Source organism: Dendronephthya gigantea, unplaced genomic scaffold, assembly GCF_004324835.1.
Source record: "Dendronephthya gigantea isolate DGI-Jeju-01 unplaced genomic scaffold, DenGig_1.0 000020F, whole genome shotgun sequence".
Taxonomy (NCBI): Eukaryota; Metazoa; Cnidaria; class Anthozoa; order Malacalcyonacea; family Nephtheidae; genus Dendronephthya; species Dendronephthya gigantea.
This window is the reverse complement of record NW_021163030.1, coordinates 779,868-806,825: the sequence shown is the minus strand read 5'-3', so window position 1 is coordinate 806,825 and position 26,958 is coordinate 779,868. Positions and strand designations below refer to the sequence as shown.

At 36.1% G+C, this 26,958-nt stretch overlaps 3 protein-coding genes and 1 non-coding gene across 5 annotated transcripts; 2 read left to right on the top strand and 2 right to left on the bottom strand.

Moving 5' to 3' along the window:
* Positions 1–520: 520 nt before the first annotated feature.
* On the top strand, positions 521–3,281 carry LOC114521525 (ficolin-2-like). Its single transcript, XM_028541994.1, has 5 exons — positions 521–626; positions 1,766–2,004; positions 2,249–2,294; positions 2,518–2,898; positions 3,022–3,281. The coding sequence occupies exons 1-5, from the start codon at positions 521–523 to the stop codon at positions 3,279–3,281; spliced, it is 1,032 nt and encodes a 343-aa protein (XP_028397795.1).
* A 9,215-nt stretch (positions 3,282–12,496) lies between these two features.
* LOC114521588 (ets DNA-binding protein pokkuri-like) lies at positions 12,497–15,892 on the bottom strand. Its single transcript, XM_028542073.1, has 5 exons — positions 15,580–15,892; positions 15,361–15,505; positions 14,757–14,832; positions 13,727–13,849; positions 12,497–13,359 (listed from the first exon to the last, which is right to left on the bottom strand). The coding sequence occupies exons 1-5, from the start codon at positions 15,597–15,599 to the stop codon at positions 12,926–12,928; spliced, it is 798 nt and encodes a 265-aa protein (XP_028397874.1). The 5' UTR covers positions 15,600–15,892; the 3' UTR covers positions 12,497–12,925.
* Positions 15,893–16,062: 170 nt separating this feature from the next.
* Positions 16,063–16,134, top strand: Trnaq-cug. The gene has a single exon. It is a non-coding gene; the product is annotated as a tRNA-Gln (tRNA).
* Positions 16,135–17,335: 1,201 nt separating this feature from the next.
* LOC114521477 (protein SDA1 homolog) lies at positions 17,336–26,683 on the bottom strand. 2 transcript variants are annotated; one of them, XM_028541941.1, is made up of 25 exons: positions 26,442–26,683; positions 25,924–26,028; positions 24,550–24,648; positions 24,225–24,280; positions 24,032–24,086; positions 23,872–23,943; positions 23,522–23,680; positions 22,774–22,845; positions 22,444–22,545; positions 22,239–22,302; positions 21,974–22,077; positions 21,800–21,857; positions 21,543–21,601; positions 21,334–21,410; positions 20,971–21,068; positions 20,726–20,802; positions 20,530–20,613; positions 20,260–20,311; positions 19,924–20,021; positions 19,623–19,700; positions 19,268–19,383; positions 18,941–19,028; positions 18,642–18,713; positions 18,396–18,476; positions 17,336–18,209 (listed from the first exon to the last, which is right to left on the bottom strand). In XM_028541941.1, the coding sequence occupies exons 1-25, from the start codon at positions 26,529–26,531 to the stop codon at positions 18,159–18,161; spliced, it is 2,067 nt and encodes a 688-aa protein (XP_028397742.1). In that variant the 5' UTR covers positions 26,532–26,683; the 3' UTR covers positions 17,336–18,158. The 2 variants fall into 2 exon arrangements, with proteins under 2 accessions (XP_028397742.1, XP_028397743.1); XM_028541942.1 differs by lacking the exons at positions 25,924–26,028; positions 26,442–26,683 and adding an exon at positions 25,424–25,908.
* Positions 26,684–26,958: the final 275 nt, after the last annotated feature.

Here is a 26,958-nt window from a genome sequence, read left to right as displayed (position 1 = left end):
GTATATATACGCGAATATTAATACGTAGTGTTGTAAATTTTGTAAATACAAAAGGTACGAAAACATCGTTGAAAATTCACTTCCAAAAATCTGAAAATATCGATACCCGAAGACACGCAGGTACACAGCTTTTTAATCCCTCTATCATGCATAGACGACCTGCTAACGTAACAAATATTAATCTCATACACAAACTCTTAGACTTAGTTGAAGAATAATTTTACATCTTCTATATACGCTCTCTCGTCCATCCTTTTTAAAAGTTTTACTTTTTTATACCCCGGCCCTCTGAACAACAAATAAAGATCTCTTAAATGGGACTAAATAAGAATTGTTTATGCTAATAAATTACTAATAAGTTTACGTGCGGACAATTTTGATGCATTAAAATCAGTACACAGGTGATTTGAGATTATTTTCACTTTAGTCCCTGTTTGTGCAGATTAAATTCTTCAGAAGATGTTCTATAGTATTAGTAGGCCATAAAGGACATCAATTTTCACTCGCGTCTCATTTCATCATGTCTCCTTGTGGACAGTATCAGAGTGTTTTAGTATTTCTGATATTTTTCCTAAACGTCGCTACTTCAGTGATACAAACCGAAACTTTCGTTAAGATTGCATCAGGTACGTTCACGAAATGGCAGATTTATTTTATTGCTGTATGATTATTTTAGTAAACAACTGCGTGATGCAAATGATACAGGACATGAATTCCCCAATTATTCATAGCTATATATCTATATTAGTTTCCCTTCATTTCAACCCTTTCCGAGTTTTTCCATTTTCAATGTAGCGTTCCTTGTGGCTTATGGCCTTATGCAGAGCTTTTTTCGTGTTTCCTGTCACTATTGTGTGTACTTTTAACTAATATATATAGCTACATAGATATGTACTTATGATAAAATTCAGTATAATGAGTAAAAATTATTACAGCAGAATCCTCCTCTCGTAATAACAACAGATGAACATCTCTCATGCCATGGACCTGCAATCTAAATCACTCCTAACGCAGAGACTGAGTTTGAGTTCAATTATACGAAAATTACTTTTTCAAAAAGGAAACTCTTGTAGAAAATACATATAAATGCAAACGTAAACAAATATCTCGACAGTTTTACAGCGCCGTTTAAACAAACAATGTTTTGGCAAAATAAAATTAGAAATTTCTTTAAGGTAGTTTTTGTACCTTATCATAATTTTTAGGCCTAATTTTTTCACTTTTTCACTTCTAGGTAAAGTGTGTTATTATTTTTTCCTGGGGCGTAACTAGAACGATAATTCGGGTGTGATTGAATAACTGACAAGTTATTCCTGCACGACGGAAAAAAAACCGTCGGGCACAGCAAAACGAACATATGAATAAGCACCACGACGATTATTATCTCGCAGTAAGGCTAGGTCGCTCGACCAATCAGAGACCAGAATTTTCAATAATCATTTTTTTTGTAATTGTACTAAAATCATATAATTTATTTATAAATATAGGATAAATTACTCCGAACGCAGCGTTTATTGCTACGTACAGTCAGTATTTAAATGCAACGTAATGAGATTGTGTCACGTCTCATTCAAATGACAAAGTTTGTTAAATTGTTACATAAGAATTGCATGATGCTTCATCAGAAGATTACCCTTTAGATCGACTCAGCAGGAATGTGTGCCTTTTCTCTGTCACAAACCGCCCAACGTCTGAGACGGGCGGAGGCTCATAGTTATAGAATTCTAGCGTCCTTAATTTACCTAATTTTCCTTTTCTTATAAAGGGAATCGCCTGGATGGTCATGTACTCAGTCAACACAGAACAGAAAGCGTCATGGAATGTGCACAGTTGTGTTTGAGAAAAAGGTTTTCATGTAAATCCATCAATTATAAATCGCTGAATAGAAAAAATCAGAATTCTTCAAAAAACTGCGAACTAAATGACGCAACGAAAACTGGCCAGCTTCAGAATTTGAAGGTGGACATGGAGTACAACTATTATGAATCATTTGCCAAGCCCAAGGTATAGAAATGATACATATCTCTTTACTGAAAGAGAAAATTCATCCTGTTTTTTGATTAGAAAAATCATTCATGTGAATAACATCCATATACTACCAAAATACCAACGAAATATTTACAAAACTTTATCTCATGATAAATAGACCCAAATGTCTAATGTAGAAAGCAAGGGAAGGTCATCATCTCATAGGCTTACAGAAATTATAAATATATTCTTACGAAAAATAACCTGTTTGTTATTGCAGGATAAAGATAAACAGACAAATCAGAAAAATGGTGCCGTAAACTATGGTAAATTAGATGTAACTTCACATTTACCGTGCACAACATATACTGAATTAATGTAATATTTTTACTGTAATTTCACAGCACGGCGCTAAGCCCTTTCCCCCCCCCCCCGTGATCCGTCCTATAAAATGGCGTCCCCTATGGCCTATGTAATTGAACACTGTGTATCGATCCGTATTATTCAATTGTCGTTCGACAACATTTGATGCATGTTTTATTTTCCTAGCTAAAAGTTGTGATTCCGTATACCACTCGGGAAAAAGAACCACAGGGGTTTATACAATCGACCCAGATGGCCTTGGACCTTTTCAAGTAAGATGCGATATGACTTCAACTCCAGGGAGGGGGTGGACGATATTCCAGAGACGTGTTGATGGCTCAGAAAACTTCTTCAGAGAGTGGAAGGACTACAAAAATGGATTTGGAAACTTGAGTGGCGAATTCTGGTTGGGTTTAGAAAAGATTCACCGTTTGACAGAAAGTGGACAGAACGTGTTACGAGTTGATCTTGAAAGTTTTGAAGGACAGAAAAGATTTGCCAGATTCGGTACATTTACTGTGGGAAATGAAAATGAAGATTATATTTTAAAGATTTCTCAATACACTGGTAAATAAATGATATATACAAATCGGTTTTATCTACAACTGACACTGACACTGAAGCAAATAGAATCGTCCCTATGCCGCAAGTTATCGTTTAATTAAGCGCGTGTGGTTTTTTATTTTACAGGGGACGCTGGAGATTCATTAAGCCTTCATAATGGGATGAAATTTTCTACTAAGGACGTCGATAATGATCTAAGAGGTGATGGTGAATGTGCTAATATCTTTAAAGGAGCATGGTGGTATCAACATTGCCATGCCTCAAACTTAAATGGTCAATATCTTGCTGGCGCTCACACTTCCTATGCTGATGGAGTTAATTGGCATGCCTTTAAGGGACACCATTATTCTTTGAAAACGACGGAAATGAAAGTACAATCAACATGAACAGAATAGCAATTGTATGCACGGACGTACAGTAGTTTCTTGGCAAAATATTTGTCATGGTAATCATCGTCTGTCACAATAGTTTATATAACAGGCAGTAAAATACTATATATATACCATGCACGGTAAATTTGTAGACCAGGGGCACAGTAGAGTTGTTCGTGAGAATTGGAAAACACGGAGTATAAATGTTTGAAAACAACGTAAATTATACATATATGATTCATAAATGAAGGATCGCTCATAAGTCTATACTAATTTTTGATACCACAGTAATAGTATAAAAAAAAGAATACACAATAACAAAAGATTATAGCTATAATGCCTCTTGCTCAAAGTCATAGAATTATTGTTGTAGCTAACTACATTACGTGTCTTTATATCACCTTTAATCACACCAAAACTGCCGCATCCAATTTCCTCTTTGTCTACAATATCCTCCCATTTAAATTGAGGAATATTATTTATGTTTAAGGATAAGTTTTTTGGTCGTTTATTTACCATTTGTGGAATAGAAAAAACGTTACGCGAATTTGACGCAATGTTGTTTAAATCACGCTATCAAATTTGCATAATTCACGTTGAGTCATTGACAGAAGACATGTCTTCTGGATTGTTTATGGTCAGACTCCGTAATTGACATATTCCATAATTTGTGACTCTGGAACTCCAACTCCGAAACTCCGGCTCCGGAACTCCGACTCTGTGTTATATCCATGTTACCCTAAAAACAAACATTGAATGAGTGAGGTATTAAAGAAGATGTAACGAAGTACGAACTTACTCTGTTCATTTACTTCATTACCAAAAAGATGAGACGGACGGAATCTCGCATTAAAGTATTAGAAAACAATAACTTCGAATACTGAAGTATTGATAAATAATGATCGCACATCTGAAAATTGTCAGAAAGCTTTGTCATATAGTTAATAAAAAATCCTCATTATGTCGATAATGGTAATCTATATTCTATATCTACACTACAATGGCCACGGGGCTCGAGGCAGGCAAGACTTGAAACAGGAAATCAGATTACCTTTCGACTAAATGAAAAGGCATTTTTCATCATTTATTACTTTTTGACAAACTGTGGCTAACTCAAATTTTTTTGCTAAATTCATATCCTTGCATTATTTTTTACTAAATTCATGTCCATTATCAAAGTTTTTTAATTCAAGACAATGTACTTAACATCTACTGATTGGGGATTTCCAACAGGTTTTTTCACAGTTTATTTACAAAATCAAACGACATCCGTTTTTAGACTTTATAATCTGTGGGGCAACAGACAACAGTGCAACCACCTTGTTACGAGCTTCGAGGATCCGGTGTTACCATACGTAGTAGTGAATTAAACCTCGCTCTTTGATGGAGATTGACTTAAGTGAATTTATTACATTATTATAACATGAATGCCAATGGAGGAAGGGAAGTGTCAATCAAGAAAGCATGAGGTTGTACATTTTGGAGAGGAGAGAGAGAATTTGAGATTTTGTGTTGTGAATTGAGATTTGCGAGTGTTGTAAATACTGATTTGGAGGGGAGTTAACGACACCCTTATACTATGACCACAAACACTTCTCATGTCTCGAACTTATCTACACTAATAAAACACTGCATGTTGTGTTGAAAGGTCTGTGTTATTGTACCATGATATCCTAAACTCTTCAGAATTGACTTGGGCGGCATGACAGATTTCGTCCAGGAAGACTAGCATGGCAGCAACAGAGATCGTGAACATAAGAAAATAAGATGCCATATACCAGTACAAATATCAGTTTAAATAATCACAATTACCGTCCAGTTTTCCTGCGGTCATAGCTGACAACATAAATAAAGACAAAATTTAATAAAGTTAAAATGTAATCTCAGTGCATCAGGCGCTGGTTCCAGAAGGAAGCCCCTTCACAGTAGGTTCAGGAGGTAAGGTAAGGATTTAACAAGCTCGCATCATTTTGTCGCTAAGGAATCTTCAGCATCACTTTACAGCCAATCGGATTGTCTCTTCGTTCTCATTCAACTATCTCGTCTTAATCTTGAGAATTAGCCAAATGATACGGATGAGGTGGTGATTAAGAGAACATCTTGAAGTCTTGAAGAACACATATTCCACGTTTAAAGTCACGTATCTGGCGAATGTGGTCGTTCTTTTATAAGCACCAGGATGAGGAAGTATTGCATTTCAATTTGGCTGTTTCACGTCTTTCAAAATCAGTGAAGTGCTCAACTCGTCAAGTGAAATTATAGTCTAAAGACGAAGCTTTGCATGCTTTAATTGAAGAACATGAAGTTCATCGCGACAAAGAACAATGTTCCGGGAATTGAACCCAGTAACCGTGTGTACAAGTCAGCTTCCATTAGACCATTATGTTTTCTATTCTGAGGGCGTTTTACGTCAGACATTAAAGTCAACTGGGTTGCGAAAATATTCTAAACTTTTTATCGAGTATAACGAGACACACCAGTTATGCGGATATAAATTGTCAACAGAAATGTTTAGCTTTCATGCAATTTTACTCGTGAAAAGTTCAATTTTCGTATGGAAAACCAACCGTAAACACGGTTCCGAACACACGGACACTGTTTTTTTACGAGGGAAACCAGAGTGCCTGGAGAAAAACCCTCACCGAAAGCCGGAATTAAACACAAAGTACACAAGTTTGAGATTTTATTAAAACAAAGTCATGTATTACAACAAAGTGTGTGTGTTAAAGATATTGAAATCAAGAGAGAGGAGACGGACAATTTTGGTCCTATTTTTATTAATACTTCACTAAACATGTATTACAAAGCGTGTGTGTTTTCTTTACATAGTACATCATTAATATACGAAGACATTAAACTATTATATCTAAAACCGGTTACAAAGTAGGTGCGTTAAGATCTTGACATTTAAATTTATAGAACAGTGCAGGTTAAATGTTTTTGGCATACTTTAGTATAAATTGTTCATGTCTTTTTACAGTGTGCTATTGTGTTTGAGTAATGTTTAAGACTGATCAGTAAAACATGCATTAATGTGAGTAAGTGTTTCTAAGTTATCGTGTATTTTTTGTTCTATTATAGACTTAACCCACTAACTCTGGTAGAGAGCTGAATAAAGCTTATGAGATCGACGAACTAATATAGTAATACATAAAAATGCCTGAGTTCAGAGCGCTTAGATTCAAGTTACGTTCGTCCAAAAACTAAAATTATTCTGCTGACAAATCATAGGCAGTGTTCCTAATAGTTTCGTTTTAAGCTGTCGAACTGTGCACACATATTTCAAGGATCGAGTTAACTTGAAGATATTTCATGAGCCCTTATAGAAACAGCATGAAGGCATACACAATTGTCCTTGAAAACTTCATTGCACATTTCAGAGCTGAGGCATATAGCCAGAGCATGCTGCCCTTGTAGAAACAAGGTTTGGAAAAAAATACCACAAGAAATTGACTTTATATTTTTGAGGCTGAGGCATATAGCCAAAGCAACAAACTGTCGAAACCAAGTGCAGCATCAAGTGTAAATATTTTTTTTCAAAAAATTCAGTCAACATTTTTTGAACCATGCATGCAAGGGATATTCCTAAAGCAAGCTGCCCTTATAGAAACAGCACCAAGAGTACAATTTTTTTCAGAGAAACTGACTAATACTTTTAAAGCCAAGGCATATAGCCAAAGAAAGCTGCTCTTATAGAAACAGCCACAGGAGTACATTTTTTTCTTTGAAAATCTGGTTTAAAAACTTTTAGAGCTAAGGCATATAGCCAAAGCAAGCTGCTCTTATAGAAACAGCAATGAAAATAACACTGCAACGTTATTAGATATCCCAAGATACCTGCTAACACTTCGAACCACATAGCAAAGTCAAACAGTACAGACAAAAAGTGGCGCCTTACTTTTCATAAGCACTGCTCGACGAAGCTAAATGATTGGAAATCTCACAGAGACCTTGGAAAAATAATAAAGTTACAATGCCACTGCCAATGTTTGTCTCGTAATTGGTTTCTAACTATAGTAGAAATAAGGCATATATATCGTTTTAAGATAACAGCATGCACCCCCTCCCCACCCATTCCTTATTTTCTTTAAGTAAATTCAAATTCATTAAATGAGAGCATGTGTGTGTTAACTTTGATTGCATAGTCATGTATTTAAGAATGAGCAAGACAGTATAAGACATGCCGTAAAATCAATGTTTCTGGCTTGAATATTAACTGTAGCCTTAAGTGAATGCAAGAGATAAGAGAGATATAAACTAGAAGCCATTATATAGGCCATGGTTTGCATCAATGTATTTACTCGTGTGCGTGTCTATTTTATGTGCAGCTACAAGATCATGAGGTATAGTGCATGATGTTTTTTATCTGTTCATATTTTGATATAAATCATGTTTTTTCATAAATACATACACAATATTATATGTTCAATTACAAAATATAGTAAGGCAAGATATAATCGTATATTTACAATGTTTGCTGAGAAATCAAAAACGTATTTACATACAAATAATTTTACAACCGGACCGAATAGTGACCCTATAGTTATCATTTTACAATGTTAATTCCGAAAGCCGCAATTGACCGGATTTCAAGAGCCGAAGATGATTTCAATCAGGACAAGATAGAGAAAGAGGAAAGAACCTACGGGATTATGTCTGCCATTATTGGCTATGGTTTGTGTTAGTGTGCATGGCTTTTTAGCCATTTCTTAAGTGAAATATGGGTATATTAACAGTTTTGATATGTTTTCAGTTTTAACAGACAAATTATCAACCTAAACCTTAGCGCAGCCCTAAGCGCAGGCGAGCAGTCCTAAGCGCAAAACCGATTAAAATATTTAACCGAATTTAAGAAACGTTTGCTCACATGCATCATGCATTAGCTATGTTCCTGGTGGCCAGAACTTAGTTAACTGAATTTAAAACTTTATTTAACTTAAGTTCGTTAACTAAATTAGTTAACTTTGTTAAGTTAATCATGCACAGACTAACCCTGCATGCACATTTTTTGACCACCAGGCTACTCTAACCTGTAGGATGCTCGGGCATCGCTGATGCGTTGCTTTTTGGCGTCGATTTGGCGTAGTTTTGGCGTATATTAGGCGTCGAGTTGGCCTACATTAGGCGTAGAGTGCCGTCGAGGTTGCCTACATTAGGCGTAGAGTGCCGTCGAGGTTGCCTACATTAGGCGTAGAGTGCCGTCGAGGTTGCCTACATTAGGCGTAGAGTGCCGTCGAAGTTGCCTACATTAGGCGTAGATTTGCCGTCGAAGTTGCCTACATTAGGCGTAGATTTGCCGTCGAGGTTGCCTACATTAGGCGTAGATTTGCCGTCGAGTTGCCCTACATTAGGCGTAGATTTGCCGTCGAGGTTGCCTACATTAGGCGTAGATTTGCCGTCGAAGTTGCCTACATTAGGCGTAGATTTGCCATCGAGTTGCCTACATTAGGCGTAGATTTGCCGTCGAAGTTGCCTACATTAGGCGTAGATTTGCCGTCAAGATTGCCTACATTAGGCGTAGATTGGCCGTCGAGATTGCCTACTTTAGACGTAGATTTTGCCGTCGATTTGTCTTGTCGGTAATAGCTCAACAGAGCCCATCAACCTGAAATAAGATTAAAGAAATAAGCAAACTACATTTTTTATTGAGAAGAAACACGCGTAAAATCGGGATTGAAAACAACATCTATAAAACCCTTCTGGGATTTCAAGTATTTCCTAAATTGCCATAATTCATATCAAATTATCATGCGGCCGTTGTCGTTTTTGACCTGAATCATGCATAAACTTCCCAGCATTGTTCGGTTTATCTAAAAATGTTTAATTGCTTAATACTCACGTTTTATTATGAACAGGTTTTGTCGTTGTTTCAAATCGCTTGACCCGCTAGATCGCTACCTGCAATAAAACCAAAAGAATGCTTGTTATAGACAGCGATTTCAAGGATTTACCTTCGATGAAGGGAGCTTAAATATCGGGAGAAAACTTGCGGTGATTATTCAGTTGAGAGAAGTCAACGCATGATGCCTGATCAAGCGTTTCAAGTTTTCCCATCCTATTTTGAATAAAATAGACATAAAATTACCTGTTAATTTCGGCAACAAGTGTTGAAGAGCAGCTTTGGACTCGCCGTCTCTTTAAATGCGAGTCATCTCGGGGAATTTCAGCTATGGGTTTTCTTTTCCAGCTCATTTCTATATTCGGTTTGGTTTTAGCTTTTAAACTCAACCTGGAAGAACAAAAGGCAATGTTAGTTTACTGGTTTGGTCTTTATAACTCAATTCAAAGGTGATTGCTTGCGATTGGAGCAAAGGTTAAAGCGGCTCACATACGATTTAGCGTATATTACCTTTCTCATATCATCAACAAGTCCCAAGAAAATGCGTAGACGTGCTTTCTCTTCAAGATAACGCATCTAGAGTCAAATGCGAGTCGTCTCGGGCAATTTCAGCTACGGTAACGGACTTTTTGCCCACTTCACTTCATTCAGTTTGGTTTTAAGCTCTCAAACTCCACCTGGAAGAATAAAAGGCACCATTAGTTCACTGCTTAGGTCTTTAGAACTCAATTCAAACGTAATTTGCGTGTGGTGAGAGGGAAGGTTAGCGGCTCAACAGTAAGATTTGACGTATATTACCTTTCTCATATCATCAATAACCCCCAGAAAAAGCCAAGACTTGCTTTCTCTTCAAAGGCGAGTTATCTTGAGCCAGTTCAACCACAATTCACCGGTCGTCAATCTCTTGTTCACAAATTCCATCGTTAACTTCGCTTTAATACGTCAAAATTCTGCATGAAAAGAATAAAAGCTACGTTAGTGCTATACAAGTTTGTATTTGAAGCTGAACACAACACGAGAGAGGCATTACAAGACGTGAACTAAAGACACGTGGAACCTCAGCTCAAAAGCTCACGATGAAACAACCCGATAAAACACGCAAAGGGAAAGGCATATTACCTGGTTTTACACCAACAACAGTCTGTCAGAGATAGCAAACTTCTATTAAACTTCTCTTCTGCTGAAGACGATAGCAATCTGATAGCAATTTCTGTTGAAATTTTCTTGGCATGGAGGAGACTCATCTTTCTTCTTCGAAGACCAGCGTTGAAGTGATGTCTCAAACTGGAACAAGCAAATATTATTCATTTCACCCGCTCCTCGTGTCTGCAAAATAAAGTCATCCTATTGGATGAACACTCCCGACCTGACAGTTCAACAACGCTTTTGATTGAACGTTCATAGTAATTTAAATAATATAATTAATTCTCTTCTCCTGAGCCTGAACATCAGAAATGAAAGGGAAAAATTAATCATATTATTCAAATTACTATGCTCGTCCAATCAGAAGCAATGTTGAGCTGTCAGGCCGGGAGTGTTCAGCTAATAGGATGACTTTATTTTTCAACACGAGGAGCGGGGAAAATAAATATCTAGCTTTGATTCATCGTTGCCACATCACAACTTGGATAACACGGAGTCGAAGTTCCGGAGCCGAAGTTTCGGAGCCGGAGTCCCGGAGTCAAAATTACGGAGTCTGACGTAGTAATATTGGAAAACATGTTATCAAATTTGCATAATTCACGCGGAGTCATTGACCACTGAGCTTGGCAGACTTCCAAACATTTATACTCCGTGTTTTCCATATTTTTAACAGACTCCGTGTTTTTCATAATTTGTGACTCCGTGTTTTCCAATATTACTACGTCAGACTCCGTAATTTTGACTCCGGGACTCCAACTCCGAAACTCCGGCACCGGAACTCTGACTCCGTGTTATCCATGTTACCTGCACTCTCTTGAGAACCTTTGACCGCATATCCTTAGACGTCACAGGAGAGTACTTTAATTTGCAGATAACAAACAAGATATTCATAAAATACGTTAAAACTGTCCTTTCGTACACCATCATGACGCATTACATGTGTCGTTACAGCCTACAGGTGCTAAGTTTATGCCAAGAGCTCTTTTGATTTCTGCTATCACGTTTTTCATACCATGTATGCACGTAAACATTTATAATTCACCCTGGTTTTCGAAACCAACAGCATCTATAAGTATAGACTATACATATTTCGTTGGCTCGAATGTTGAAAACATAGATTGAGAAGCGTGATTTCGAAAGCAAAATCACTCTTTGTCTTTGAGCAAGCAAACAAACACTTTGTATAATACCAATCGACATAAGAATGTAATTTCTTCTTACCGTGAGACCATAATACTCATAAATGAAGTTAATGAACGGATATTGGGAATTTTGTTCTCATGAAGGTCGACGATCCATTCAATACAAAAATCTTTGAAACTTCCAACTTTTCGTAGTCTTACACTCATCTTCAGGCACTAAATCTTAGCAAATCCCAGAAACGATACTTCAATAAACTTCATTCATACTTCTATCCTCGATTTTAGTGTTGTGCTTGTATATTTTCCTCAGCTTGATCTCACAATACAGGGTATATCCGAAAACTGCCGAACTCTTTTGAAAGATATTTATGAACGTTGCATAACTTAGCACTAATTGAACCAAAGGGTGCGTAAAACACAATTCATCATTTTCGGGAACGTGGAAGCTCGTACTGTTAGAATTTATGTGGTCATTCGATAAAACGTATTTTCAAATCCCAGAAGTACAATTAGTTTCCATTGAAAATTGAAATACTGCAAATGCAGTATCTGCTATGCAAATTATTAGTGTTGCCACAAAAAATGGAAATTCGCTTTAATCGCTTTCTAGTCGATCACAAAAGATATATAAATATTGTTGTCAGTGCGTATTAACAAGACTAGGCATCTCTCTTTTTTACCCTTTGCACATGAGAAAGAGAATGTTTAAAGATGATTAAAAATTTCAACCAGTAAATAAAGGATTGCATGCATGGCAATGGTTCCTAACACTCCTGAAAAAATTCTCAGACGCCAACTGCTCAGGAATAAGAGCCCTCTTCGAGTCAACTGACGCAAGTACTCATTTGATTGACTTTGTATTTAAGTACAGTTCACAGTCCACTGCATTGACGTACAGCTGCCCCCAGTGGTTTCCTTACGATGTTCTATTAAAAAACAGTTGTTTTCAATAATGCGTAATGTGATTGGGCAGTTGACAAAAAACGTGAAAAGTTTCCGACTGTAAGTAGGTCTATTCTGTATGTTTTTCACACTGTTCTGAGGAACGTCGAAGACTCAAGTATTTGGCCTGAAGTCAGCGCATGACAAACACCAACAACTTTCTAAAATAAAGGAATACATTTTATTTGCTTCTAAAAATAACTTAACAATAATTCCTTAAAACTACTACAGTCTACAGAATGTCAACAAGAATAATTTGTTACTCTGTCTCTGGTTACGTCATTGATGCCGCCAATGACTTTGTTTTCAAAAATGCAGAAACCTGCTCTGCATCATTCATGATAAGTATTTACCATCCAAGCACATATGTAGTTTTAATTCTTACATTCGTCAAGAATATACTAATATTTCTACTATGTACAAGTCACATATTTTCCCACCACTACAATATATAGGCTACACCCTTTCTCTCATAGCAAGTCTTAACCACTGACTAAGTGGCTTGTCATTCAGTCATAACACATCTCCCCAAATAAGTTATATATTTAATACATATCAAGCAAACTATAGTATATATGTTTCTTAATTTGTAATTAAAATTGAAAAAAGAGGAAATTGGGATCACGGGTATATTCAAAAGGTGATCTTGGTTCTGGAGAGTAAGGCCCTAATGTGTGAGGTGGTTGAGCCAGCAGTGGGACAGGCAGATGGCCTGATGGGAAGAAATTACGATGTTGTAATGGAAATTTCACTTCTGGTTGGTTCATCTGGTAAGGAAAATTATGTGGAGCATGAAAGACTGGATGATGTTGCTGAGCACCAGATGACTCTTGTATCCTCATTTGAAAATCTTCATATAGTTGTTCTCCACCACTTGGTACTCTATAGACAAATCCATTTCTTGGTAGCATGCAAAGACCTTTACCATTCACTCTGAATTTATCAAAGTCTATATTTTTGATGTTGTAGATTTTTGATGCCCATTTTAACCATTCCATTACATCTCGAATTTCCCATGTCCGTGGATCTAAAAAAAATAATAGATTACTAAAGACAATATTAACAAGTATTTTATCTTAACGGTAAATCAATCTATTAGAAAACTTGTTTTCATTGCACGGAGTTTAGGAAAGAAGTTGAATAGCAAACATGTATGGATGCCTTTCCAAGCTACCGACTAAATATGTATAATTCTTAGATTTCTGCCTAATATTTCTGCCTATGCTGAAATATTACGCACTTAGGATGCTATATCCCTATGTAGTATGTATACCCTACCCTTGTGTAAATCAAAACTTTGTACTCAAAGTTTTTACCAAACATTGTGCATTTGGTCATACTTTCTCAGGACGTGTTACTTGCAACTAATGTCTTGTGTTTTGGTTAAAAAATACCTGTTGGAATGTTTGGTCGGTCAAACTTAAAGACATCATCTTCATCATCATCAATATCAGGTACAACACAGTCTTCATGTTGAGATGATACACTTCCTTTTTTACGGGTTGGCGATGGGATTTCTAAAAAAATTATTTAATTTTTTTTTACATATAACAGACAACACTAAATTTTTTGTTGACCTATTATAAATGCAGAGTGCAATAGCATGCAGCATTTCTAACATATCCCCACTAGATTTGCACTACAATTACAAATAGGCTAAAACCCCCCATCAAATATTCAATCCCCTTTTCAAATATTCAATTTCAACCCATGTACTTTTTAAAAAACTGAAAAGTGAAACATAATACCATACATAAAGAATTCTCAAATCTCAATAAAAATTGGTTCAAAAGACTTCTTATAAAGTGGAAGGTCTTTTAAATAAATGCTAATTGTTTGTGCAGGAAATAAAAGCAGATAATGGCATGTGGCAAAAACTAAACTTGGTGGGCAATATGCAAGTTTATTTATAATGCAAGAAGATTGAAAGACTTCTGTACCACAGTAAACAAAATAATTATGTGCAAATTTCAGTGAAATTTGTGGGATGTTCTGAATTACTATAAAATCGTTTATGGCTACTGCTTAATCAGGATAACACCAAGATATAAAGTACTTTCAGGAATGTTTGTTGTCTTAGCAACTAAAATTATTGTGGGCATATAATCCGGGAATGATATTGCATTTAATTTGCGAGCTTTGTTCAAGGACTTCTTCACATTGTGGCCACACAAAAGACGAACAAAAACATATGAAAGTCGCCGTACGATCAAAGTTCATGGCCTCATTCAATAAATACTTGAAATAATTGAGCCTGGCCGGGAATAAACAATGTTTATTCAATCGCTGCAGAGTCCAAGGGCAAGAATGTTCTTTTCAAACATAAACCACTTCCGGTCAACACAGCATTTTCCGGTCAGAAGTTAAAAACCGACGGCAATTTCAAGCGAAGAATGTGTGCAATATAATAGCAACAACACTTACCATCGAAATTGACTCGTAAATCTAGAAATGATTCATCGATTACATTTTGTTGACTCAAAGTTAGTCTGTCTTTAAGCTGCAATATAAACCATTATTATAAAATGAGAATGACTTCCTTCATAACTTATAAAATACGTCATTAAGGTCAAAATCGTCCCCTCGATGCGCAATGCTTTGCTTTACACGAAGGGAAAGAAAAGTATAAATGTTATACAAACAAAAAACACACACACATATGACGACCTAGTGATAATCTTTTCTACAATGTGAGCGTACCGCGGCGGTATGCGGCCTCTGCGGCAAGGCAAATATTTTTTTTGAACGCTTCAAAATTTTGCATGTTTACCACTTCAAAACACTTTGTGGTTAAATCGTTTTAACAACTAATAATAAAAATTTGAATTTCCCCAAGGCTTCGCTTTGCTGTATCAAAACAAAGCCAAGATGAGACTAAAATATTTAAAGTAAAAACAATTTGGTTGTGTGACAAATATAGAGTATCATTGTCCCGAAGCGTATCGCGTGTTATGGCAAATTGCCATATGGCCAGCACACACCAACAAGGCCCAACAAACTTGAATATTAGACTAGGTTTTAATCACACCTCAATTTCATCTAGTAATATCGTTTGTTCTGTTATTCCCAATCCTTCTTGACTTTCTATAATTTCTTTTAAACGCAGTACCGTACAAGACAGCGGAACACGAAATGTTAAAGGAAATCGTGGCGTTCCATCATCAACATTCACACTACATAACAAAGCGATTTCATGATTAAACTAACATTCAATACAACTGTAAATGTCTATTTATCACATACTTACTGGATATTTACTGTTTCCATATTGATTGATTCTTTATTCCAATTGCAAATCAAAAATAGATCGATCAGGCTTGATTTACACAAAGCAGATCACGGTCCACGCCAAGTGAACTGCAGGAGTCGGAGCTTTTAAAATGTTCTCTTGTCAAACTATTTGATTAAAATTGCCAAAACACTTAAGCGGTTTCCATCTATGCCCACGAAAGGCAAGTAGATAATATCGGCCACTGAACTTTCGTGTTTTTCACAAAGAAAGCTCAACGTCCTTTCGAAAATTTCGCACGTATTATTAGATGACGTCTTTCAATGTTTGGCGGTTGCTACTGTTAATCTTCGTAATTATTCCAGTCGCATCGGAAGGGCGAGGTTCACCTTATTTGGCAATATTTAAACATCGGAATTTTCCGTATAAAACCTTCGGAATGTGTACGCCGAATGAGTGATTAGATTTTTATATAATATATTTAAGTGGTTGGGGTAACTTGGTCTTGTGGTGTAATGGTTAGCACCTAGGACTCTGAATCCTAAGATCCGAGTTCAAGTCTCGGCAAGACCTGATTTTTTGAAGACATCTCGACGCTTTCTTCCATATTCATAATTCTTCTTCTGAAACGTTTTCACCGATCCAATATCTTTTCAATAATCCACTCCAATTCTAAAATAATACAATAAAGTTAATAAAAATATTTGGAGTAAATATTTAGCCTGCGTACAGGTTGGGCTATCTTCTACCCAGTATATACGTTTGTACTTTATAGTGATACATAACGAATGATTTTACACACTTCTTGAAGTTCCTAAATTCAAAATCTATTTTGTTTTCGAAATACGATGAAAATACTGAATTTTTTATACCGTAAAAATACCGTCCAAATTCAGAACAGTGCACCCCACTGTATATCCAAGACTTTCTCATCTAGCTTTCCCTTCTTCGTCACATCTTTTTCTTTCTTATTCTATCTTCTTATCACTTGGGTATTTAGATGCCTTGTAGCCCTTATACACATTTCATTTCGAAAATTCGCTTATTCGATTTGAAATAGTGCAATTAAAAAATGTCAGAAATCGTTGTCATGGTCGTTGAGACCTCTGAGCCTCGTTGATGAATGCGACAAAAATGCCGCTAGTGCAAACCATACTTGACGACAGTGCTCACATCCGCGTTCCATGTATTCAAGTTCCACGTGATTGTTTCCACAAAGACGAAACGTGTCCTTGTGAAAAACGCAGTTTATATTAATTATATACACTATTCAGTTCAGGCGATCAGTCAAAGTCTGTACGATCGGCAAGTGCCTTGATTAAAACAAGTATATTAGTGCTTTTGCGGTGTTGCCTTTTAAAACCTGGCCAAGCACGTGAATGAACAAGCTTTTCATGCCATATTGCAGGCCAAGTTGCTTATTACTTCTTTACAAACCAACGACAACGTACGGCGAAAAACAGTGTATTTATAGCACAACAACAAGGCCAGCGCTGAACATGCAGATTTAGAACATGCCTTTTAGAAGTCGGGGGAATCGAGGTTGTAAAGGGATGTGCATGAGATCAACCAATATTTCATCTGCATTTGGTGTGATATGGAGTTATTTCTCGCGTTCCCATAATTCAATAAAGGAGGCTTAAGTGGACGCTGCTTCACTTCACGAATGCTCGACAACAAAATTTTGTGGATATACTTTAAGTTCTCTTCCAAAGAGACCTTGCATCATTTTCGGTTATTACGAAATTTGTAAGTTTTATTGGAACCAGCCGACCATGCAAGAGATATTGATCTATAGTGCAAAAACTTAATATGTCATAACAAAGCCAGCAAGTCCCACTTAAGAACCGAGATAAGGTCTTATCTAAGCCAGTTATGACTATTATTTTCATCTACCTTATTTTCAAGCATCTTTTTCAACACAAAGTCCTCTTGGTCCATACTTAATTGCTTAGTTGGCTAAGGAATCGTGATTGAATACTGGTATTCAAATAAACTATAAAATCCAGATTAACACCTATGCTGTATTCCTCCGCATGTATTTACTCAATAGTACAAAATATAGTATGTATATATGCTCCCAATTAATCAAAACATTCTTTCACTATGCAGGTATATTACCTGTTTATTGGATAAATATCTTTCCTATCATCATTGCAAATCTCAAACATACTGGAGACTTTAATTTTGATATATTATAGAAAGAAGATTTCATATTTCAGAAACTGTACTCGCATGGAGATATTGTTGTCAATTTTAAACGCTAGGTTATATAGCCGTTTTCTGTTGACGATGTTCCTCAGCCCAGACCTATAACTGCGTTCGCCTGAAATACCAACCCGCAAAATCCTCAGGACGGTGGTGAATCAATGGATTCACCACTTCCCTAGAACTTGCCATTGTTCCTTTCACTCAGTCCTAGGGGATTACCCATCACGCACCTAGCTTCATACTCGCAACACATGCAGGCCCAACACAACTGTTGCTCTTATGCATTTGAAGCGACTAGAAGACGCAAGACACCTTGCGATAAGGTCTTCACCAAACACCTTTGAAGATCGCTTTACCCAAACAATCGTAGGCGTTGCAATTAACCTTTAAAACTTTGTTTTCCTTTTTTTCTTGAGAAGAGAATCACGTAGTGCAATCTAAACCGGGGAAAAGTGGTAAGAAGTCTGCGAAGTCTGTGTTCAAATAGGACAAAGCATTGTTTCTGATTGGCCATTGCAGACAGTTGGTTCCTACACGATTGTTTGCAAACAACATCACAGCAGATTTTTTATATAAAAGTGCATATAGGAACGATACAATTAACGATTACCATGCATTCGTACCTGTTTATCCCGAAAAGAACGTTTATTTTTCCCCTTCACTTTGTGCTTCACCATCATATACGCTTTCGTTTTCCTCTTTTCCTACAGGAGAATTACAATGACATGTAGAATTACGCATAAAGCTGCATGTAAACACGCAAGAGAGACAGACATACAGGTGCTTTGCTCATTCCATTCCATAACCATCCTATTTAGTAACCACTTGTTTTATAACGCAACAAAGCGATGTTGATCGTTAGTTAGTACCTTGTTAGTAGTGCTAGTAAATTCGTTGCATCTGTTTTTCTGAAATGTACGTTTTATGTCACCTCGACCAGCCTAGAAAGAGAGATACGGTAATATTAGATAATATCTGACAGGCTCGCCTTATCATAGTTCGTATTTGTCGGCCTGTCGTTAAGGTCTGGGATACAGTTTGAATAAATGGTATATCCCACCCAAGATGGCGGTGTACAATTTCACAACAAAATTACGCAATGATGTAAGACACAGCCGCTGCAGGTAAATGATATAAATACATTCATACAGTTATATTGCAACACCACCTTTGCTGACGCCAAACGTTCTTCTTTACTGCTTCTTCGTTTCTTGCCATAAATTTGTTCAATATCATCTACTGACAATAAATCTTTCCTACAGAATAGAAGAGACGGGGTTGATTCATCTGGTCTATATGTGCAGGCTCTCTTGAGGTCTGTTTCTTCCAGTTTTACCTCATACCATCAACTCATTCCAAGAAAACACACGAAGACATATGCTTCACGTGTTATTTCGGCATCCAGGCCTGGAAATCGTGACCTATCATAACGAATTTCTAGACCATAAACCAGCTACGGTATAGCTAAGCTGTGTTGGAATGATTGGAATATTACCTTTCCGATGGTTCTTTGTTTTCTTCTTCGCGTTTTCGTTTCTTCCCGGCCTTGGGATTGACTTGCTGAACTATCTTTGTCAGTCGTATTTTCTTAAAATCTTCATTGGTGAAGATCTAAATTAAACAAGGTATGCATGCATATATCACCTTCCTATGCCAATGTGCATACGATCTCCAATATATATAGTATTACGTACATACGACCACTATACAACAACGTGAAATACAGTAGTGTGTTTCATATGTGATTATAAACCACTGACTGGTATATTTGGTACATTAGTTCGTCTAATTTATCCACATAAACTAATACACATGTAGGTTTACAAGTGTTTAACCAAATCAATACTAACTTTGGTTTGACTAATTCTGGAAGCCTTAATTTCCACGTCTTCTTCACTCGGGTCTGATCCAGCGATATCTTCAGGAACCTATAAAAGAAAAAATCATTATTCATATTTTTAATATTCTATCAATAGAAATTTCAGACAATATGGCGGAATCGTCTTACTATTAAGGTAAAGAGAACGTTGTTTTTTATTAAAAATATTGGCTATTAGAGTTACACTTCTCAATATCCGTGGATATTGGATATTAATTGTAAAACGACATCACGAGAGAAGCGGAAAACTGCATAGTCTAACCAACACACACCTTATTTTCTTCTGGTTGGTCAATGACGTCATCATCCTCACTGTCAGTCATGTCATCGCTCCACTGTTCATCACTCTCTTCATTCTCATTATTCATCACTAGAACAACGTAGGGTTTTTTAGATACAATACAGTACATCTGATGATATGTGGTATTCACAGTGCATTTGATAGTTTACCAATCAGTCAGGAAAACTATGAGAAATTGGCAAAACATTAATCTATCATTTAATGCTAAGCTCTTTACATATTCATCATGGTCAAGATTTAGAAAATAGAACCTCTTTTATAGTTATAACAGAGATACTCATTCTCATGCAATGTCTCTTATGATCACCTTTCCCATCAGTTGTTTCACCGTTTTCTTTTTCTGTATTGACGTCCAGGAACTACGAATGCAACAAACACGCAGAAAATAAATTAAGCAAAAAATAGTGAAGTGAAGCAGAGAAAGGCTGTAAGTAATAATAAGATAGAGCAACAGTGGACGATTAGATAAAATGGATTATTAAGACCCAGGATTATATCAGACCAGTGGAGAGGAAATAAGTTAAGATTTAATAATCATTGGAGGGATTAAGTCCTATAGGAAAATAAGATAAACTACCTGTGCGCCTGGAACATAATCTTTAGACAACATTTCACCATATTCACTGGGCCGAACATTTTTCTCCTCAGCAGTCATTTGACCCTAATCAAAACAATAAATAGAAGGGAATTATGACTTTTTATTAAAAATAATTCGTTTACCACACACAGATATACATACAAGTTTCAATAAATAATATATAAATTAAACGAACCCTATCTTTCTTGTGAAGAAGAGCAGGATTAAGAGTACGAAATTGCTGAATCAACGACCTGGATGCATTGAAAACACCTAAAAAACGAAGAACATAATTCTTGCAATTAAACAGAATAGCATACGCGGTTGGGAGTTTGAACATAAAACCAGTATCTCATATAACGTGAGCGATCGAACTTTGTTACAAAAATAGGAAGCTCATTTCTTCTAAGAATTAAAATGTTTTCTCTTTTTGCTACTCACTTTTATTCTTTGATTTTTTGTACGCAGCCAGATCTCTAAGAAGTTCTTCAGACATAACAAGTGGACAGCGGTTACATACCTCCTTAACAGCGTTGATACTATATATAAGAATGATCAAAGTACAAATTAATCTTATGGTACAGTAATATCATATCTCATACACTGACTATAGCTTAGAAATTTTACTGCATGTAACTTCTTTTTATTACGATGGAGAATAAACCAAGTGACTCGCTTCTCTGACTGAATTATATTACACTGTCTGGGCCCTGGTGGTGATTCTAATTTCTGTTGCTATTAGATAATTTTCGATTTACTATCTTTGTAGATCAACTTAACAATAAAATTAAATATTCTACATACCCCACAGCAATAACCTCACTGGAATTTCGTTCTGTTACAAAATTATTAACAATCGCTCTTAACCCTGGTTCAACTACCTACAAACAGAAAATCTTGATCACGTTGTCACATTGTTGATCATACCAAGAAACTGACGTGTGGTTTAAAATCTACACAACTTCAAGATCTGCTGCTAAATCTTCTAAAATTAGCGAAAGTTCATTATTCACCTCAGGCGGAACCAATTCATGACAGGCTTGAGCATAAAACGTTAACATTTTCGTCACTTCTGCGAAATATTAATGACGAACTAATTAGTTGAGGGCGATGAATGTACGTACTAGTACACACGGGGAAATCGTTCACCAACATATGTAAACGTAAATATGAACCACCAGACACATGTCAATCTTTATTTATCTACACACACGAGGGGGGTTATTTACATGAAGTATTTTCAACGTCGTACTGAAAACAAACCACTGACCTTTTTGATGAGGTTGAAGGTATTTTTGAAGAAATGGATAAAAGTTGAAAAGAAACAACTAAAAAATATAACGAAATTTTAATGTTAATGGTTGTTGTGGTCACAGCAGAAATAACTATAAAGGCTAAAATAATAAAAATGTTTATTTTATACACAATGCACAATTTCTAATACCTGATGAACACCAATTAAACGAGCTAACACATCCATCATCATCAGACGAACTTCAAATCTTTCATTTGAAGATTCTAATTTCTTAAATAACTTTTCACTAAACCCTAAAATAAAGAAATGGAGGTTATATGAGATCTTTGAATAGCGACTACAGCGGTGCGCAAGTAAAGCAAGATAAAGCAAAATCTTAGCAAATTTATTCATCATTGGTACATAAGAATTTTAACAACAACCAGCAAGCGACCTTCGATATGTATTTAGCTACCTTGGGAATCATTTATAAGATATAACGCGGAGAACGTGGTCGACTTCAAATCTTTCTTCTTTTTCTAAAATAACATCAAGAAATTCATTAAAATATATTACCCAGGAAATAACGAACAGAAACATGCTAATCAAGGATTGTGTATTTCAAGAAAGAATTTTCACTCGGACGTATTCCGTTGTGTCTTATGTGCAATAAACTATACCTTGGCTTTGGTCAAAGCTTTCTTTAATTTATTTTCTCCTTTCTTTGTTTTCTTCCGCACACGATTAGCAAGTAAAAGTTGCTTTACTGTTGGGCCATCATCCTGAGAAATTTACATTATACATTATCACAACGCTGGATATATTTTATTAGAATACTATGTAGATGCAGTACTGCTGTCGTTTCGTCCTGACAAATATGATAGCAAGTCATAACTCATAACTGCTACTGCTAATATAGTCACATAATCCATTTGTGAACCAGGTGTTCGGGTTTATAATTGTAAACAATTCTAAAATATTTTCCTTCACGAAAATCAATGTACCGGTACCTCGCTTTCGCTATCTGAATCCCCGTCATTTTCATCTTTATCGAGCAAAAATTTCAAAGCTGTTACAGAAATCTAAAAAGCAAATAATTTGATAATAGTGCTTTGATAGTAAGTGGTGGTAACGTATACGCCTGACAGTATTGTACCCTGCATGACAGTAATGTACCCTGCATTTGACAGTAATGTACCCTGCATGACAGTAATGTACCCTGCATTTGACAGTAATGTACCCTGCATGACAGTAATGTACCCTGCATTTGACAGTAATGTACCCTGCATGACAGTAATGTACCCTGCATTTGACAGTAATGTACCCTGCATGACAGTAATGTACCCTGCATTTGACAGTATTGTACCCTGCATGACAGTAATGTACCCTGCATTTGACAGTAATGTACCCTGCATGACAGTAATGTACCCTGCATTTGACAGTAATGTACCCTGCATGACAGTAATGTACCCTGACAGTAATGTACCCTGCATTTGACAGTAATGTACCCTGCATGACAGTAATGTACCCTGCATGACAGTAATGTACCCTGCATTTGACAGTAATGTACCCTGCATGACAGTAATGTACCCTGCATTTGACAGTAATGTACCCTGCATTTGACAGTAATGTACCCTGCATTTGACAGTAATGTACCCTGCATTTGACAGTAATGTACCCTGCATTTGACAGTAATGTACCCTGCATGACAGTAATGTACCCTGACAGTAATGTACCCTGACAGTAATGTACTTGTACCTTGCTTAGATCAGACAAACAAGCAGATGCAACAACATTAACAGTTTTTGCGTCTTTCCAGATGTTCTTCTTGTAGAGTTCAACCATAACATCAAGAGACTTCTTTGCTGCCACTAAATTGCTATCGTTTAACATTGTGTACATGAAATTTTGTAGTGTCTAAAATCATGAAACAAAAAGTCTTTACTGCCAGCTCTCCTACTATGTTATCGCTAAAGCTAAACAATTTCTCCAAGAAATTTGTTCAGCAACCTAATGCCTGCGAAACGAACTTCTGCTTCCTGCATGTCCATGTTCCTTTCTTCTAAAAATCTTAACATTTGTTGTGTTCTTATTTTTTGTATACTTACACTGTTAACTTTGTTGTTCTTATGTTTTGCATTAACATTCCGAATGTCCGTGACAATATGAGAGTATAGTGTCTAAATAAATATAAAAATCAACCACTTTCAGGTTAAGTCCAAAGCAATGCAGCCTGCAATGTCGTTCATAGGAGAAATAAATACTTACCTTTCTTAATAATTTATCTTTACAACGAAAAAGCAAGAAAAATAGCTCTAATAAACTATAGAAATAAATTAGTTATTACCACAGAAAATATTTAAACATTGATATTGATATTTTTGTTTTCAACTATTATAAAAAATGCACTAAAAAATTCAATGAATGATACGATGAAAAACTATCAGCTGTAGAAACTAACCTTGTAGGTGAAAGCAGTCCTTTATTTCGGAGTAAAATTAAACTTCGACACAGAACCTAAAAGTGGATTCAAATAACACAAGTATAGCAACGCAATTAATAGCGAGTTGCTTCATTTCAAAATTTTCATTCCATAGACTGGAGGTTACTCAAACACAGAAAAATATTTGTTGTATGATCAGTGAAAAAGTCACATTAAAACTAAAATTTGGACTTTGCATTGCATTCACTTCATTTAAAAAAGGCCAAAATCTGCTAATATTACAACAACGTTTATGAGCTTTCTACTGTATCCTGCACATGATTACTACATAATAAATACACACCATACGTAGTTCTGGATTCATGACCATGTAGTGCCGTTGCAAAATATTTTTCAATTCTTGTGGAAATTGTTCCAGATGATTGGGATAACAGTGGGCAACCTGCAGTTAAACAGATTGGAAAAGTAATTTGCTAATAAAGAACAGACCCAGGCTTTTCAAAGTAAAATTCAATTATTGAATGAGGTTGAACATGATATGAAGAATTATCAAGCCGAAGTTTGTGGTTATGAACCAAAGCCGAAGGTTGAGGTTGATAATGACAAACTAAGGTTCGATAATTCTTCATATTATGTGATTACCGAACTCGATAATTGTTTTATTATATATTTAAAAGAATGAACATTATAATTTTGAATTGTTCGCTCAAATTTGTGTCGATTTCACATTCCTCCTCTGAGATGTTGATGTCTTCGCCATTGGTATGACGTAAAATGTGGGATATGACTATTTATCACATGTTTAAAAGTTGTATCACAGGTTAATGAGGTTATGACGTCACACATTGGACATGACAATACTGATTAATTTTAACTTATTTCCGTTTTCATCTCATGACACAGTTAAAGTGATCGCTATACCCCATGATAAGGGTAAAGTGTGATACAGGGAGAATGTGAGCACCATGATACGGGAAGAGTGTGTAGCTGTAACCCATGATACGGGGAGAGTGTGTAGCTATGCACCATGATATGTGAGAGTGTGTACAGCTATGCACCATGAATCCATGATACAAGGAGAGTGTGTAGCTATAACCTATGATATGGGGAGAGTGTGTAGCTATAACCCATGATATGGGGAGAGTGTGTAGCTATAACCCATGATATGGGGAGAGTGTGTAGCTATAACCCATGATATTTAGCTACACCCCAAATACCGGGAGAGTGTGTGTTGCAGATGATTTCTTGTTTGACAAAGTCATCTTTGAATATAAAGCAGCACAGCTGAGATTTCCTTAAAAAAAGTGAGATTCCTTTGCAATTTTGTAGATTAAGATCATGAATGCTTGACAATTTTCATCAGGAGCACTTATGGCTCAAAAAGGCTCATGTAACCACAATCTCTGGATCTCTAACTGTATGTCTGCATTGTTAAATGTTTAATATGTCTGACCTCAATGTGAGTATTTAACTGATAAACTGTTACTTTTATAATTCACACATGTTGATGTCTCACAAGAAGTGGTTCAGGCCACTCTTTGTTAATGACGCCCCAAGGGCTATATTGACTTATTCACACAATAGTGGAGAAATTCACAGATTTTTCTATTCATAGCTTTCTTTATACCAACAAACATAATTTTTTTCTACTTTGCCTGTGGCACAAAAAACAGCAAATGTCTTTGTCCATCTTCAAAACAAATATCTGGTTGATTACCTGACTTAAGAACATGACAAGGTCTTGAAATACTTCATTAGATAGCGATGGATTGATTTGGAATATTTCTAGGTTCGACTGATAATGCCGGTACTGTTGGAGAAACTAAAAGAAATGAAATAAAAGTATTAATCTCAAAACTACCAATCTAAGGGACTAATGTTCGTGTTACTATATGGTATATCTCTCACGAAAACCCTTATAGTTGAAAAATGAAAATGAAAAATAATTAATAGCAGTGTCATTTTTGCAAACATTTGTACTAAAAATGTGCACTAATCTAGTCAATGACCAGCAGTGAAGGCCATGCATACATAGCATAAATTGAACCATGATTGCTGTGGTAATAAAGTTCCAATCCACTTTAAGACTTGAAAATAATGATAATAAATCAAAAGGCAGATTTTCAATTACTATCGATTACAACAGCATCAGATTCCCAGGGGGCATAATGCATTGAGTAAAGTGAGTGAGGACTGCGAAGTGAATGAAGAAGACTGCGAAGTGAGTGAACTTACTTCTTCATGGTAGGACTCTGGATCTCTTTTGATAACATTTTGAAGCTGAGGAAGATTATTCGGCAGTTGATTTCTGTTTCGATTGCTCATAGCTTAACTGAGTGAAACTCGCTTCAATAGAGTGTAACGCGACTGAATAGAATCACATTTATAGAATTTGTTTCGTAAAATTGAAAACTAAAAATTATCCGCCATATTGATTCACACGCGCCGGAAACTGGATTCCACACACTGAGCTATAACCAATACTGGAGCCAGGCCCTGAAGAAAAAAAATGCTGCTAAAAAATTGGCCGAGAAATTACCTATATCTGTGTAACAAGTCACTCTTGCTTCCTTTATATCGGTTCGTGTTGTAAATTGCAAACATTTACTTTGTTACAACAATTCTTAATAAAAGACAATATTAAAAGGGCGGTTATGCGCCGTTAACATTGGAAAACATTTGGTGCTAGGCCTCTCGCGCGTGTTTCATCCGGTGACGTCACGGATTTTTAATACACGCAACTAGGCTGCAA